The 17,284-nt window shown below is 40.4% G+C and overlaps 1 protein-coding gene across 2 annotated transcripts in view; it reads right to left on the bottom strand.

Moving 5' to 3' along the window:
• The window catches only part of WDR76 (WD repeat domain 76), a 70,624-nt gene extending 54,510 nt beyond the window's left edge, over positions 1 to 16,114 (bottom strand). The window contains exons 1-3 of one of the 2 annotated variants that reach the window (XM_065872185.1): positions 16,054 to 16,114; positions 14,807 to 15,219; positions 954 to 1,046 (exon numbers count right to left, since the gene is read on the bottom strand). In XM_065872185.1, coding sequence (XP_065728257.1) covers positions 954 to 1,046; positions 14,807 to 15,219; positions 16,054 to 16,114 — 567 coding nt within the window. The remainder of the gene's footprint in view (positions 1 to 953; positions 1,047 to 14,806; positions 15,220 to 16,053) is intronic. The other variant, XM_065872186.1, reaches the window with a different exon arrangement.
• Positions 16,115 to 17,284: the final 1,170 nt, after the last annotated feature.

The following is a 17,284-nucleotide window of genomic DNA, read 5'->3' as shown; positions in this document are numbered from 1 at the left end:
TTTCCAGAAAAGTTGCAGGTTATACTTCCACAAATCAAATCAGAATTTCTGTTAACTAAAATCAAAATCAGATATACTTTTGTCTAAATTATGAATTTTCAACTGTTAGTGACTCAACAATTTAGTCCCTTATATTAACTCACCTTCCCTCCCCTCAAGATGCAAATACACACTGAATATTTAGGAATCTGGTATTCAGAGAAACCAAATGGTTATTTAATAAAGCCACGGATTTAATGTATTTTGGGGGAAAACATCACACACCCTCCTAAACAGCTATTCTCTCATACATAGAAATTTTACCCCAGTGTGAAGACCTTCAGTGTAAATTATACCTTTAGTAATAATGATTATAAAACATTAGCATACTTCTGGCCACTTATCCTTAAAGTTTCCTATACAAAGCATATTCCCATATATTCTTTTTTTTTTTTTTTTGGCCTTGCCACGCTGCATGAGGGATCTTAGTTCCCTGACCAGGGATTGAACCTGCACCCCCTGCAATGGAAGCTCGGAATCTTAACCATGGGACTTCCAGGAAAGTTCCTCACATCTATTCTTAAAGTTTAAAAAAAAAGCCGTCCTCTCTCTCCTCTACCACACATCCCTTAACCCATCTCTCCCACTTCACCTTTAACCTTTAGTTAAAGCAACCTCTTGGAACATACCCTGTTTCTTTGAATCCAAGACAACTATTCATAAGACACCATTATCTTATGTACTACCAAAATGGGGTGAGGGGAAGCTGCCAGTTATAGTTCTAATATGCCAATTTCAAAAAAAAATGTCTTGGAATCAATAAAATATGGTAACCTCTTTCTATTAAGTGAAAATCTTGCTCCTAGCTTTACCCTCCCTCATTTGACACTATGAAACCTGATACTATGAGTATTTTATCAACCTACTGGCAAGAGGAATAGTATCTCAGTTTTAATTAGAAACTCCACACAAACCTCAGACAACTGAAGAGAAGCAAAAAAGTTTGCATTTTCTGATATGTTCTTCAGTCTCTTCTTTTCGTATGGTGACAATCCTGAAAAATCATCCTATGAAATTACACCAAAAAGATTATGTTACTTTATATAATCCATAGCAAAAGTGCCTCGCAAAACTAGTTGTTGCATTCTCCACATGTATATTTTCCTTTGAATTGCACCTACTCTAATTATGTTATCTTATCAAACAGGACATAATCTTTGCTGCATTGAATATTGAGATAAAGAGTCTGAGTTTCAGATAATCACAGAATATATGTATGGCTTCCCAATTAAATAACAAGTGATCTGATGTCAGAAGTCAGGTAGTGTAACCTAATAGCACATTACTTCCTACTGGCCGTTAATTGTACTATTTCTCAGTTATCTTTTTATTAAACAAAACAAGAAAAAACTCAATAACAGAAATTTTAAAATTCATTGAAATGGTTAAAGAAATTCAGAAAAGAGAACAAAGAAAGAGAAACACATGGGCAAAAAAGACAACTTTGAACTAGAAAATCTTGGAGGTCCAATATCCAACTAATAGTTGTAGGGGGAAAAAAGGAGCAGAGAAAATGGAGAGAAAATCATTAGAGAAATAATACAAGAAAATTTCTCAAAACTGAAGAAATGAGGTACCAGATTAAAAGGGCCTGACATGTATGCAACACAATGAATGAAAAAAGACTCAAGCCTAGGCACATCATCACAAAATTTCTCAGTTCCTGAGATGGGTGAGTTAAGAGAAGATCCCAAAAGCTTGGAGAGGGAAAAATAGACCACAAAGAACCAAGAATCAGAATGATACTAACTTCTCAATATTGAGGAAGCTAGAAAACAATGAAAGAATGTGTTATAAATGATAAGGAAAAATTATTTTCAACTTACAGTTCTAAATCCAGTTAAGCCAGCAATCAAATAAAAAGCATAAAGACTTTTTCAGACATGCAAACTATCTTTCATACACCTGTTTTCAGGAAGTTACTATAAGCTGCACTTCATCAAAATGAGATAATAAACCAAGAAAGAGAAAGACAGGATCCAGGCTACAGAAGCTCCAACACAGGACAGATAAAAGAAATTTAAAGGAAAGCAGTAAAAAGAAGGCCAAGAAAGAGTAAAACAGTCCAGAAAGAAGTAGGAAGATGGAGGGCCCCAGAAAATATTTCATGAATAAAATATATATATACACATGAAGCCATTAGAATTATGTGATTTACATTGAGAGAAATTTTGCAACTCAGGTAAAGCTTGGACTATACGTAATAAGGATCTGGGAAGGGAAAACATGGGGTGGGGCGAGAAGGGGACAACACACATGTGTAAACTTCACTTTCCATAGTAAGTCAATAGATAATATGGGGGAGAAAAGCTAAAATGGCTTAAAGTGCAATTTGTCTGTTGAGCAGCAACCACAAATAGAGAGGTATGTGACAGAAAACTGTTGGCTGTTTTGATTTGTTCCTGTGTATACATGTGTGTACATATGGAATTACCTCTATGTAAGATACATATACACACACACGTGGAATTATATGATGTAAACACATATGTACATGCATCAATTTGACCAAAATAAAGATTTTTCTCACACACACATAAAATAACAGTGGCAGCAAAGGTTATTTTGACATTGCCTTTAAAATTGCTTCTCAGAGAAAAACATCACCACCATCATCATCAAGAACTTCCTAAGAATCTATTTCGAAATGGTGCATTTGGAGATCAAAGAAACAAATTTAAATGATTCTACTTACCACAGGAAAAATTAAGAAAATTAACAAAAATCATCAGACATTTTTTTGAAGTATGTGTAATTCAAACTATTCTCACCCATTACACACCCCTCAAAAACTTGCAACATCAAACACTGAGCAAAGAATATCAGACAAAGTGGGCTCTCAAAGTAAATATATTATAGAAAATAGATATCTTTTTAATTCCATTATCTTGACACTTGAGAAGTTTCTGCATCTATAAAACAGGAAAAGAAATGCTATCTTTAAAAAAACGAAAGAAGGAAAATAACTTGAATTTAAAATACGCAGGGGCTTCCCTGGTGGCGCAGTGGTTGAGAGGCCGCCTGCCGATGCAGGGGACACGGGTTCATGCCCCGGTCCGGGAAGATCCCACATGCCGCGGCGCGGCTGGGCTCGTGAGCCATGGCCGCTGAGCCTGCACGTCCGGAGCCTGTGCTCCGCAACGGGAGCGGCCGCAACAGTGAGATCCGCGAATCGCAAAAAAAAAAAAAAACAATAAAATACGCTTGGGGGCTTCCCTAGTGGCGCAGTGGTTGAGAGTCCGCCTGCCGATGCAGGGGACAGAGGTTTGTGTCCCGGTCCAGGAAAATCCCACATGCCGTGGAGCGGCTGGCCCCGTGAGCCATGGCCGCTAAGCCTGTGCATCCGGAGCCTGTGCTCCACAACGGGAGAGGCCACAACAGTGAGAGGCCCGCGTACCGCAAATGCTTCACGCCAAAAATTTACAAACTGTATGAAAACAAATACAACATTCTCCAAATGACAAAACTGTAGAGATGGAAAACAAATTAGTGGTTGCCAGGGGTTAAGGATGGTGAGAGGGAGGGCAGTAGGCATAACTATAAAGGGGTAGCCTAACAGAGATCTTTGTAGAGATGGAGTATTTCTGTATCATGATTGTGGTGGTGGCTACATGAATCTATACATGTGATAAAATGATACAGAACTATACACACACCTTATACCAATATGAATTTCCTGGGTTTGATATTGCAATGTAGTTATTTAAGATGTACTCATTGGGGGAGTTCCCTGATGGCCAAGTGGTTAGGACTCTGCACTCTCACTGCCAAGGGCCCGGTTCAATCAAAAAACAAACAAGATGTCCTCACTGGGAAAAACTGGGTGAAAAATACATGAGACCTCTCTGTACTACTTTTGCAAATTGCTATGAATCTGTAATCACTTTGAAATAAAATTTTTTAAAAATATACATTTCTCAGCTAACATCATACTTAATGGTGAAAAACTGAAAGGTTTTCCCCTAAACTTCGGAACAAGATAAATATGTCTGCTCTCGCCACTTCTGTTAAACATTGTACTGGAAGTTCTAGCAAGGACAATTAGACAAAAAAGGAAATAAAAGACATCCAGATTGGAAAGGAAGAAATATAACTATCTTTATTGCCAATGACATAATCTTATACGTAGAAAATCCTAAAGAATCCACACAAAAAAATTAGAATAAATGACTTCAGCAAAGTTGTAAGATACAAGATCAACATACAAAAATAAGTTGTATTTCTATAATTATCAATGAACAGTCAAAAAATGAAATTAAGAAAACAATACCATTCATAATAGCATCAAAAAGAAAAATATACTTTGACACAAATTTAACCAAAGAAGTGCAAGGCTTGTACACAGAAAATTACAAAATATTGAAGGAAATTAAAGAAGATCTAAGTAAATGGAAAGACATCTCATGTTCATAGATTGAAAAACTTAATATTGTTAAAATGGCAATACTTCCCAAATTGACCTACAGATTCAGTGCAATATCTGTCAAAATTCTAAATGTCATTTTTGCAGAAATGGATAAGCTGATCCTAAAATTCATATGGCAATGCAAGGGACACAGAATGGCCAAACAATCTTGAAAAAGAAGAACCAAGTGAAAAGACTCACACTTCCTGATTTCAAAACTTAACTACAAAGCTACAGTAGTTAAAACAGTGTGGAACTGGCATAAGGATAGGCAGATAGATCAACTAAATAAAACTGAGTCTAGAAATAAACCTATATACCTATGGTGAATTTGTTTTCAACAAGGAAGTCCAGACATTCAACGTGAAAGAAGAGTCTTGAATACAAATGGTTCTAGGACAAAAAGATATCCATATGCAAAAGTATGAATTTGGACCCCATCTCATATCATATACAAAAATTAACTCAAAATAGATCAAAGACCTAAATTTAACAGCTAAAGCTATAAAATTCTCAGAAGGAAATATAGGTGTAAGTCTTCATAACCCTGGCGTAGGCAATGGTTTCTTAGATATGACACCAAAGCACCAGCAACAAAAGAAAAAATAAACTGACCTCGAATTAAAATTTTTAAATGAAATTTAAATTTAAAACATTTGTATGTCAAAGAACATTATCAAGAAAGTGAAAAGAAAGTCCCAGAATGAGAGAAAATATTTGCAAATAATATATCTAATAAGGACCTAGTGTCCAGAATACATAAAGGACTCTTACAATTCAACAAGACAACTTAGGGGCTTCCCTGGTGGCGCAGTGGTTGAGAGTCCGCCTGCCGATGCAGGGGACACGGGTTTGTGCCCTGGTCCAGGAAGATCCCACATGCCGTGGAGCGGCTGGGCCCGTAAGCCATGGCCGCTGAGCCTGCGCGTCCGGAGCCTGTGCTCCACAACAGTGAGAGGCCCACATACGGCAAAAAAAAAAAAAGGACAACCTAGAGGACACCTTCAAGATGGTGGAGGAGTAAGTCATGGAGATCACCTTCCTCCCCACAAATACATCAGAAATACATCTACATGTGGAACAACTCCTACAGAACACCTACTGAACGCTGCCAGAAGACCTCAGACTTCCCAAAAGGCAAGAAACTCCCCATGTACCTGGGTATGGCAACAGAAAAAAGAAAAACAGAGACAAAAGAATAGGGACAGGGCCTGCACCTCTGGGAGGGAGCTGTGAAGGAGGAAAAGTTTCCACACACTAGGAAGGGCAAAGCGGAGAGATTTCCGCACAGAGGATTGGTGCCGACCAGCACTCACCAGTCTGAGAGGATTCTCTGCTCACCTGTTGGGGTGGGTGGGAACTGGGAGCTGAGGCTCAGGCTTCGGAGGTCAGATCCCAGGGAGAGGACTGGAGTTAGCCGTGTGAACACAGCCTGAAGGGGGTAATGCGCCACAACTAGCAGGGAGGGAGTCCAGGAAAAAGTCTGGACCTGCCTAGAGGCAAGAGACCACTGTTTTGGGGTACGAGGAGAGGGGATTCAGAACACCACTTAAACAAGCTCCAGAGACGGAGGCAAGCCACGCCTTTCAGCGTGGTCACCAGAGATGGGCATGAAACACTAAGACTGCTGTCGCAGCCACCAAGAAGCCTGTGTGCAAGCACAGGTCACTATCCACACCTTCCCTCCCAGGAGCCTGTGCAGCCCGCCACTGCCAGGGTCCCGTGATGCAGGGACAACTTCCCAGGAGAACACACAGCACACTTCATGCTGCTGCAATGACACGCTGGCTTCTGCCACCACAGGCTCGCCGTACATTCTATACTCCTCCCTCCCCCCAGCCTGAGTGAGCCAGAGTCCCCTAATCAGCTGCTACTTTAACGCAGCCCTGTCTGAGCGAAGAACAGACGCCCTCAGGTGACCGACACGCAGAGGCAGAGCCAAATCCAAAGATGAACCGCAGGAGCTGTATGAACAAAGAAGAGAAAGGGAAATTTCTCCCAGCAGCCTCAGGAGCAGCGGATTAAATCTCCACAACTTGATGTACCCTGTATCTGTGGAATACCTGAATAGACAACGAATCAACCCAAAATTGAGGCAGTGGATTTTGGGAGCAACTGTAGACTTAGAGTTTGCTTTCTGCATCTAATTTGTTTCTGGTTTCATGTTTATCTTAGTTTAGTATTTAGAGTTAATTGCCATTAGTAGATTTCTTTATTAATTTGGTTGCTCTCTTCCTCCTTTTTTTATATATATATATAGAGAGAGAGAGAGAGATAGATAGATTTTTTTTCCTTTTTCCCTTTTTGTGAGTGTGTACATGTATGCTTCTTTGTGTGATTTTGTCTGTACAGCTTTGCTTTTACCATTTGTCCTAGTGTTCTGTCTCTCCGTTTTTGTTAAGTACAGTTTTTAGTGCTTGCTACCATTGGTGGATTTGTTTTTTGGTTTGGTTGCTCTCTTCTTTCTTTCTTTTTTTATTATTTTTTCATTTTTTTATTTTTAATAATTTTTTTTTATCTTAAGAACTCTATGTTTTTTTCTTTCTTTCTTTCATTTTTTTCTTGCTTTTCTTCTGAGCCATGTGGCTAACAGGGTCTTGGTGCTCCAGCTGGGTATCAAGCCTATGCCTCTGAGGTGGGAGATCAGAGCTCAGGATGTTGGTCCACCAGAGACCTCCCAGCTCCATGTAATATCAAATGGCAAAAGCTCTCCCAGAGATCTCCATCTCAACGCTAAGACCCAACTCTACTCAACAACCAGCAAGCTACAGTGCTGGACACCCTATGCCAAACAACTAACAAGACAGGAACAAAACCCCACCCGTTAGTAGAGAGGCTGCCTAAAATCATAATAAGGTCACAGACACCCCAAAACACACCACTGGACATGGTCTTGCACACCAGAAAGACAGATCCAGCCTCATCCACCAGAAGACAGGCACTAGTCCCCTCCACCAGGAAGCCTTCACAACCCACTGAACCAACCTTGGCCACTAGGGGCAAACACCAAAAACAACGGGAACTACGAACATGCAGCCTGCGAAAAGGAGACCCCAAACACAGTAAGTTAAGCAAAATGGGAAGACAGAGAAATACACAGCAGATGAAAGAGCAACATAAAAACCCACCAGGCCAAACAAATGAAGAGGAAATAGGCAGTCTACCTGAAAAAGAATTCTGAGTAATGATAGTAAAGATGATCGAAAATCTTGGAAATAGAATGCAGAAAATAAAGAAACGTTTAACAAGGACCTAGAAGAACTAAAGAGCAAACAAACAATGATGAACACAATAAATGAAATCAAAAATTCTCTAGAAGGAATCAACAGCAGAATAACTGAGGCAGAAGAACGGATAAGTGACCTGGAAGATAAAATAGTGGAAATAACCACTGCAGAGCAGAATAAAGAAAAAAGAATGAAAAGAATTGAGGACGGTCTCAGAGACCTCTGGGACAACATAAACACACCAACATTCAAATAATAGGGGTCCCAGAAGAAGAAGAGTAAAAGAAACGGACTGAGAAAATATTTGAAGAGATTATAGTTGAAAACTTCTCTAATATGGAGGAGGAAATAGTCAATCGAGTCCAGGAATCACAGAGAGTCCCATACAGGATAAATCCAAGGAGAAACATGCCAAGACACACATTAATCAAACTAACAAAAATTAAATTCAAAGAAAAAATATTAAAAGCAACAAGGGAAAAGCAACAAATAACCTACAACGGAATCCCCATAACCTTCCAAGAAACAAAAGCCCAGGACTAGATGGCTTCACAGGAGAATTCTATCAAACATTTAGAGAAGAGCTAACACCTATCCTTCTCAAACTGTTCCAAAATATAGCAGAGGGAGGAACACTCCCAAACTCATTCTACAAGGCCACCATCACCCTGATGCCAAAACCAGACAAAGATGTCATTAAGAAAGAAAACTAAAAAAAAAACTAAAACTAAAAAAAAAAAAAAAAAAAAAAAAAAAGAAAGAAAACTACAGGCCAATATCACTGATGAACACAGATGCAAAAATCCTCAACAAACTACTAGCAAACAGAATCCAACAGCACATTAAAAGGATCATACACCATGATCAAGTGGGGTTTATCCCAGGAATGCAGGGATTCTTCAGTATACGCAAATCAATCGATGTGATACACCATAATAACAAATGGAAGAATAAAAACCATACGATCACAATAGCTGCAGAAAAGGCTTACAACAAAATTCAACACCCATTTATGATAAAAACCCTCCAGAAAGTAGGCACAGAGGGAACTTACCTCAACATAATAAAGGCCATATATGACAAACCCACAGCCAACATTGTCCTCAATGGTGAAAAACTGAAACCATTTCCACTAAGATCAAGAATAAGACAAGGTTGCCCACTGTCACCACTATTATTCAACATAGTTTTGGAAGTTTTAGCCACAGCAATCAGAGAAGAAAAAGAAATAAAAGGAATCCAAATCAGTAAAGAAGAAGTAAAACTGTCACTGTTTGCAGATGACGTGATACTATACACAGAGAATCCAAAAGATGCTACCAGAAAACTACTAGAGGTAATCAATGAATTTGGTAAAGTAGCAGGATACAAAATTAACGCACAGAAATCTCTTGAATTCCTACACACTAATGATGAAAAATCTGAAAGTGAAATTAAGGAAACACCCCCATTTACCAGTGCAACAAAAAAAATAAAATATCTAGGAATAAACCTACCTAAGTAGACAAAAGACCTGTATGCAGAAAACTATAAGACACTGATGAAAGAAATTAAAGATGATACAAATAGATGGAGATGTATACCATGCTCTTGGATTGGAAGAATCAATATTATGAAAATGACTATACTACCCAGAGCAATCTACAGATTCAGTTCAATCCCTATCAAGCTACCACTGGCATTTTTCACAGAACTAGAACAAAAAATTTCACAATTTGTATGGAAGCACGAAAGACCCCAAAGCCAAAGCAATATTGAGAAAGAAAAATGGAGGTGGAGGAATCAGGCTCCTGGACTTCAGACTATACTACAAAGCTACAGTAATCAAGACAGTATGGTACTGGCACAAAAACAGAAGTATAGATCAATGCAACAGGATAGAAAGCCCAGAGATAAACCCATGCACATATGGTCACCTTATTTTTGATAAAGGAGGCAAGAATATACAATGGAGAAATGACAGCCTCTTCAATAAGCGGTGCTGGGAAAACTGGACAGCTATATGTAAAAGAAAGAAATTAGAACACTCCCTAATACCATACACAAAAATAAACTCAAAATGGATTAAAGACCTAAATGTAAGGCCAGACACTATAAAACTCTTAGAGGAAAACAAAGGCAGAACACTCTATGACATAAATTACAGCGAGATCCTTTTTGACCCACCTCCTAGAGAAATGGAAATAAAAATAAACAAATGGGACCTAATGAAACTTAAAAGCTTTTGCACTGCAAAGGAAACCATAAACAAGACGAAAAGACAACCCTCAGAATGGGAGAAAGTATTTGCAAATGAAGCAACTGACAAAGGATTAATCTCCAAAATATACAAGCAGCTCATGCACCTCAATATCAAAAAAACAACCCAATCCAAAAATGGGCTGAAGAACTAAATAGACATTTCTCCAAAGAAGATACACAGATTGCCAACAAACACATGAAAGAATGCTCAACATCAGTAATCATTAGAGAAATGCAAATCAAAACTACAATAAGGTATCACCTCACACCAGTCAGAATGGCCATCATCAAAAAATCTACAAACAATAAATGCTAGAGAGGTTGTAGAGAAAAGGGAACCCTCTTGCACTGTTGGTGGGAATGTAAATTGATACAGCCACTATGGAGAAGAGTATGGAGGTTCCTTAAAAAACTAAAAATAGGTCTTCTCTGGTGGCACAGTGGTTGAGAGTCTGCCTGCCGATGCAGGGGACACGGGTTCGTGTCCCGGTCCGGGACGATCCCACATGCTGCAGAACAGCTGGGCCCGTGAGCCATGGCCGCTGAGCCTGCCCATCCAGAGCCTGTGCTCCACGACGGGAGAGGCCACAACAGTGAGAGGCCCACGTACCGAAAAAAAAAAAAAACACAATGAGGGGAGACTTCCCTGGTGGCGCAGTGGTTAAGATCTGCCTGCCAGTGCAGGGGACATGGGTTCGAGCCCTGGTCCAATAAGATTCCACATGCCACAGAGCAACTAAGCCCATGCACCACAACTACTGAGCCTGCGCTCTAGAGCCCATGTGCCACAACTACTGAAGCCCCTGCGCCTAGAGCCCGTGATCCACAAGAGAAGCCACTGCAGTGAGAAGCCCACGCACCCCAAGGAAGAGTAGTCCCCGCTCGCTGCAACTAGAGAAAGCCCGTGCGCAGCAACGAAGACCCAACACAGCCAAAAATTAATTAATTAATTAATTTTAAAAACCACAATGAGATACCACTTCGCATCCACTAGTATGGCTATAATCAAAACAATTAAGGACGGCTTCCCTGGTGGCACAGTGATTAAGAGTCCGCCTGCCGATGCAGGGGACGCGGGTGCGTGCCCCAGTCTGGGAAGATCCCACGTGCCGCGAAGCCACTGGGCCCGTGAGCCATGGCCGCTGAGCCTGCGCGTCCGGAGCCTGTGCTCCGCGACGGGAGAGGCCACAACAGTGAGAGGCCTGCGTACCGCAAAAAAACAAACAAACAATTAAGGACATTAGGTTAAGTGAAATAAGTCACTAAAAGACAAATACTATATGATTCCACTTATATGAGGTACTTATAACAATCAAATTCACAGAGACAGAAAGTAGAATGGTAGTTTTCACAGGCTGAAAGGAGGTAAGGGAATGGGGAATGGGGAGTTATTTAATGGGTATAGAGCTTCAGTTTTGCAAGATGAAGAGTTCTGGACATTCGTTTTACATCTATGTAAATGTACATAACACTACTGAACTGTACACTTAAAAACAGTAAAGATGGTAAATTATACATTGTGTATTTTACCTCAATTTAAAATTTCAATTTTTAAAAAAGACAAACAATAATAAGTATTGTTGAGGGTATAGAGAAATTGGATTTTTCATAGTGGTTATGTAAAACTGGTGCAGTCACTTTGGCAAACAATTTGACAATTCCTCAAAAAGTTAAACACAGTTACCATCTGACCCAGCAATTTTACTCCAAGGTATATACCAAGAGAATGGAAAACATCACACAAAATCTCACAAATAAATGCTCATGGCAGCATTATTCTTAAGAGCAAAAAAGTGAAAGCAACCCAAATGTCCATCAACTGATGAATGCATAAACAAAATGTGGTATATCCATACAATGGAATATTATTCAGCCATAAAAAGGAATAAGTACCAATACATGCTACATGAATGAATGATGAAAACATGGTAAGTGAAGCCAGACCAAAAAAGCCATATATTGTATAATTCCATTTATATGAAATGTCCAGAACAGGCAAATCTATAGACAGAAAGTAGATTAGTGGTTTCCAGGGCTGAGGGAGGGAGGAATAGGGTTTGTAGTCACTGCTAACAGGTATGTGGTTTCTTTTTGGAGTGATGAAAATTTCTGAAATTGGATAGTTTAGTATGTATAGTATGTATACTAAAAAACACTGAATTACACAATTTAGTAAATTTTATGTTATGTGAATTCTATCTTAATAAAAAAATAAATATATGCTTGATGACAGAAACCAGATATTCACATAGTCTTAAAGTATCTTCCTCAAAGTATTTAGTAATTACAAAGGGAAAAATAGTAAGTTTACATTAGAGAATCCTGGCAGACACCACCTTAGCTAAATGATCAAGGTCAACATCACCAGTAAAATACCAACATCATGTATACCCTGATATGATGCACTGAGGAGGGCACTTTCATTTCTGTGGTATGCTTCCCCAAAATGCAAAATCTTACTCTAATCATGAGAAAACAGCAGATAAACCCAAATTGAGGTAAATTATACAAAATAACTGCCCAGCACTATTCAAAAGTGTCAAGGTCATGAAAGATTGAGAAACTGTTTCCAGATCTACAGAGACATGACAACTAAATCCACTGTATGATCCTGGACTGGATACTGGAAGAGGAAAAGGATATTAGTTGGAAAACTGGTGAAATCCTAATAAATTCTGTACGTTAGTTAACAGCACTGTACCAAGGTTAATTTCTTAGTTCGATAAACATTCTATGCTATGTATGATATTAACAAAAACTGAAGACGGGTGAAAGATAGGAGAATTGTCTTTACTATTTTTGCAGCTCTTCTGTAAGTGTAAAATTTTCTCAAATTTTTTTAAAACTGTTCAGAAATGCTCCATGACATTAAAATATTTAATAGAAGGACTGAGAGATGAAATTTAGCAAACTTCGCAGAAAAGGAGAATAAAATTCTAGACTTACAGGCACTTGTCTTTGATGTGACAGAAGCCACCCTTCACCTGAGCACAAATAAGCTTATAAACTAAATTACTTTTCCTAAAGCATGGTACCACAAAGCCTTAACCATTTTACCCCAAAAAGATAATTATCGAAAGGGAAGAGAACAAAAGAATGAAATGTTCTATAAAAGATGTGAGCTCGGGCTTCCCTTGTGGTGCAGTGGTTAAGAATCCAACTGCCAATGCAGGGGACATGGGTTCGAGCCCTGGTCCGGGAATATCCCACATGCCGCAGAGCAGCTGGGCCCGTGCATCACGGCTGCTGGGCCTGTGCTCTGGAGCCGGCGAGGCACCACTAACTACTGAAGCCCGAGCACCTAGAGCCCGTGCTCCGCAACGGGAGAAACCACCGCAATGAGAGGCCAGCGTACCACAACGAGGAGGGGCCCCTGCTCACCACAGCTGCAGAGGGGCCGCGCGCATCAGCGAAGACCCAATGCTGCCAAAAATAAATAATAAATTTATTTTTTTTAAAAAAAAGATGTGAGCTCTTTCAGCTTGTCCTAAGAAAATATATGCTGAGCATTTATGACTCTGTCTCCAGTCCTACCTCATGCTCTAATTTCTGACCCTGTTTACCTTACATCAAAATAAAATCTGTTTTAGGGCTTCCCTGGTGGCGCAGTGGTTGGGAGTCTGCTTGCCGACGCAGGGGACGCGGGTTCGTGCCCCGGTCTGGGAAGATCCCACGTGCCGCGTAGCGACTGGGCCCGTGAGCCATGGCCGCTAAGCCTGCGCGTCCGGAGCCTGTGCTCCGCAGTGGGAGAGGCCACAGCAGTGAGAGGCCTGCGTACCGCAAAAAAAATAAAAAAATAAAATAAAATCTGTTTTATATTAGCCTCATATACTCAGAATCTTACAGTTTAAGAGGCCAAAGAGATAATCAAATCCACTGGCTCTCAAAGTGCAGTCCTGGACCGTTGTCTCTAGGAAGCCATTTTAGACATGCAAATTCTATACCCACTTCAAAACTTCTGAATCAGAAACTGGTGGTGGAGCCCTGCACAGGAGTTTTAACAAGCCTCCCAGGTAATTCTGATATAGGCTAAAGTTTGAGAACCACCAATCTTATCCAATTTCCTCACAGTAGAAGTGATCTGCTTAAAGGTACAAGGTTTCTTAGAAGCGGCCATGACTAAAACCCAGGCTTCCAACCCCCAGTCCAACGCATTTATGACTTAGCCCACCCTGTCCCACCACAGGTCCTAGTTCATTACAACACCGCTTCAATTATCCCATCTCCCTTTCCCTACCATCATTTTCTGTTCTAGTTCCATCAACTTTTCATCATGTGGTAGGGTTTTACCTTGTCTTGCATAAAATTTGTCACTTTAAATGAAGTACAACACTCCCGACAGGCAATAGAAGCCAAAAGAATTAGATGCTTAATTCCTTAAACTGATGGAACTATTATTTTAAATAGAATTAGTGTTTCTCACGTATCTTCTCTACTCCATCACTTGTCTCCTTTACATAATTAAAGGAAATATTCAGCACATGAATGCAATCAATTAATGGTGATTTTCCTACCCTGACATGGAGTCATTCAAATGCTGTATGTCCCACAACTCAGCTTCTTCTGGTACACTGTGCATAAATATGTAAAGGTGAGCATGACACCATAAAGTAGAAGTAAGCTCAAAAATAAATGCAATAAGCTGAGAGGAAGAAAAAGGGAAGCAGAGTGAAGATTAAGTCAATCCCCTCTTTCACAAATCGAAACCAAGAGTAAAATTAACCCAAGGAAGTTATGTTATACATTTAAAGAATAAAATTTCAGTTAAACATAAATTAGATGACAAAATAATCTGTTTGAGCTAATGAGACCCTTGATAACCTTAGCTTATCAGAACTTAAAAACATAATTTTAAATACGAAAAATTTGAATAAGCTAGTAATTAAATTCTTACCATGCCTGGTGTGGTACCTTCATCACTGTCTCCATCCTGGCTGCTTTCTGTATCAGCACTGAGAATCACTGTATCTGAAGTGCTCTTGTATTGCCACTTGTTACTTTCAGCATGAACATCTAAGGATGATTTTTGCAGACTGGATTCTGCCTTGGAAGATGTGGCTTCCATCTTTGGGGTTAAAATTCTTCTGCAAGTTTTCTTTATTTCAGCCTTCTTACATTTCTTACATGCCACTTCATTGTTAGAATTCTTATCTAATAGGGATTTGGAGTGCTTAAGTTGATCTGGCTTGTAGCTACTGAGTGAAAAGGGAACAAGATACACCTTAGCTGTTTTTCCTAAAACTGTAGTCTGTACTGGTCTCAGAGACACATAAGCGATGTTTTGGTTTTCCTTATATTCATTCACCTATTCAGGTCAATAAAGGAAAACAGAGAGTATTAAAATTCCAGGTTTTAAGCCTTTTCTTACAGATCTGCATAAATAAATCTAATTCCTATTTCATAATGACAACACAAAGCCAAACTGATAGCCTGGAAGGAAACCTTTTTCCCTCCAAAATCTAGATACCTAATTCATTAACCTGAATAGAATTATTTATTATACTGGACACATTTCTTACCCATGAGTCGGCCAGACCAATAATAAAAATGACGACAGGGGCTTCCCTGGTGGCGCAGTGGTTGGGAGTCCGCCTGCCGATGCAGGGGATACGGGTTCGTGCCCCGGTCCGGGAGAATCCCACATGCCGCGGAGCGGCTGGGCCCGTGCGCCATGGCCGCTGAGCCTGCGCGTCCGGAGCCTGTGCTCCGCAGCGGGAGAGGCCACAACAGTGAGAGGCCCGCGTACAGCAAAAAAAAAAAAAATGACGACAATTTGTAACTGAGGAGACTGAGTAACTGGAATTATTTCAAGAGTGGGAAACTGACCATAACGACTGCAAAAGCAAATGCAGGCTTCCGGATCCCAGCCAGGCACTATTTTGGGGGTTATTGATAAACATCTTCCTCAATGCTGAAGGTCTACTTTCCAGAGGAAAACCAGGACAGGCATCCCCGCTTATGTTTTAAAGCAACACCCCCAAAAACCCGTTAAACTGAGAGATACCCCAGGGAGCAGGAAAGTTTTAGAGTCAGGAGGTGCCGGGTGGCAAGTCCTCCCATCCTCCTCGGCCTATGCCCGGCACACCCCTCACGAAGACTGAGGCAGGAACACACCCGAAAGAGACAAGCCTTTTCTCCCATTCACCTGGAGTCGCTGTCTGGAGCCCACCTTCTCCTCGGCCTCTGCGCGCGACCCAGACATCCTCCCTCCGCTTAGCAGCTGGCGTCTTCCCGCCAAGATTGCGGCGGGAGGCGGGGATGGGTGGAGGTGGGAGGGGTGGGGAGGGGTCCGGGGCGGAGGAGGCCAGGGCGGCGCAGGAGGGTTCCAATCCCAGCCAGTGGGAGGGGGAGAGAGCACTGGGCGTTACATTAGTCTCTTAAAGAGGCAAGGTTGCCAGCCTCACCACAAACTCAAATTCCTCAGGGAATAGAAGGGACCGAATCAACATTTTTACCTTGGATCCCGGTGATTTTGATACTGCTGATGCCAGTATCTCACTTTGAAAAACACCTGCGCCTCTCCTAAGGAAAAACCACCTTGCCTAGCAACGTGAACCTGGAAAAGATTCAGGAGCACTTAAATACCATATGAAATAGAGAGGCAATGAAATCAATATATATGCAGCCTTTACCTCAGCCCCTAGTTCCTTGTAATCCCACCACCAGAAAATTATGCCCAATGGCCACCGTATTTTCTTCCTGGGAATAGAAGCTTTTTTTTTTTTTTCAAGAGCTGATAACTTCAGCTGGTTTAAACTTCACCCACCAGTTAACTAAGTTGGTTTAAACTTCGCCCACCAGTTAACTAAGATTTAGTGACGACCTTACAAAGCCCAAAGACTGGGGAAATGTTTTAAATAACTTTTGTGTCACAAAGCATCATAAATAAGATTTCAGGGCACTGTATTTCTTATAGTCACTGCCATATTAAACTTTTTTTTTTTCCTATTTTCTGGGTTGCCGCGAGCAGAAACAATTGCCTTCCCAACAGATTTACTCCCTCTGGATAGCATAGTTTTGGAGCTGATGAATTTATAACAAATTTCTATCTACTCTTTTACAGTCCTTTTCTTTATAGCTCAAAACTGCTCCCTTGGTTGGTTACTTGAGTTATCCACTGTTCCTTGATCGAGACTTGCCCAATTTTATTTCTTCTCCCAGCTGAGGCCCAATTTTAGGATACAGGTGAAATAATTTGAGAACTAATCCTATTAACAGCACCTTTAAAGCCCTTCAGGAACTTGCACACTCCTTGACTCAAAAATTACTGATAAAATCAAACTTTTCATGGTGTCTGATATATACCATGTTATTTCTGGACTTCAAGACTTTGCTCAAGCTGTCCCTTCTCTCCCCACCACAGCAGTTATAA

This window comes from Phocoena phocoena, chromosome 2, assembly GCF_963924675.1.
Source record: "Phocoena phocoena chromosome 2, mPhoPho1.1, whole genome shotgun sequence".
Lineage (NCBI taxonomy): Eukaryota > Metazoa > Chordata > Mammalia > Artiodactyla > Phocoenidae > Phocoena > Phocoena phocoena.
The sequence above is the reverse complement of the archived record's forward strand: the minus strand, read 5'-3'. Positions and strand labels throughout refer to the sequence as shown.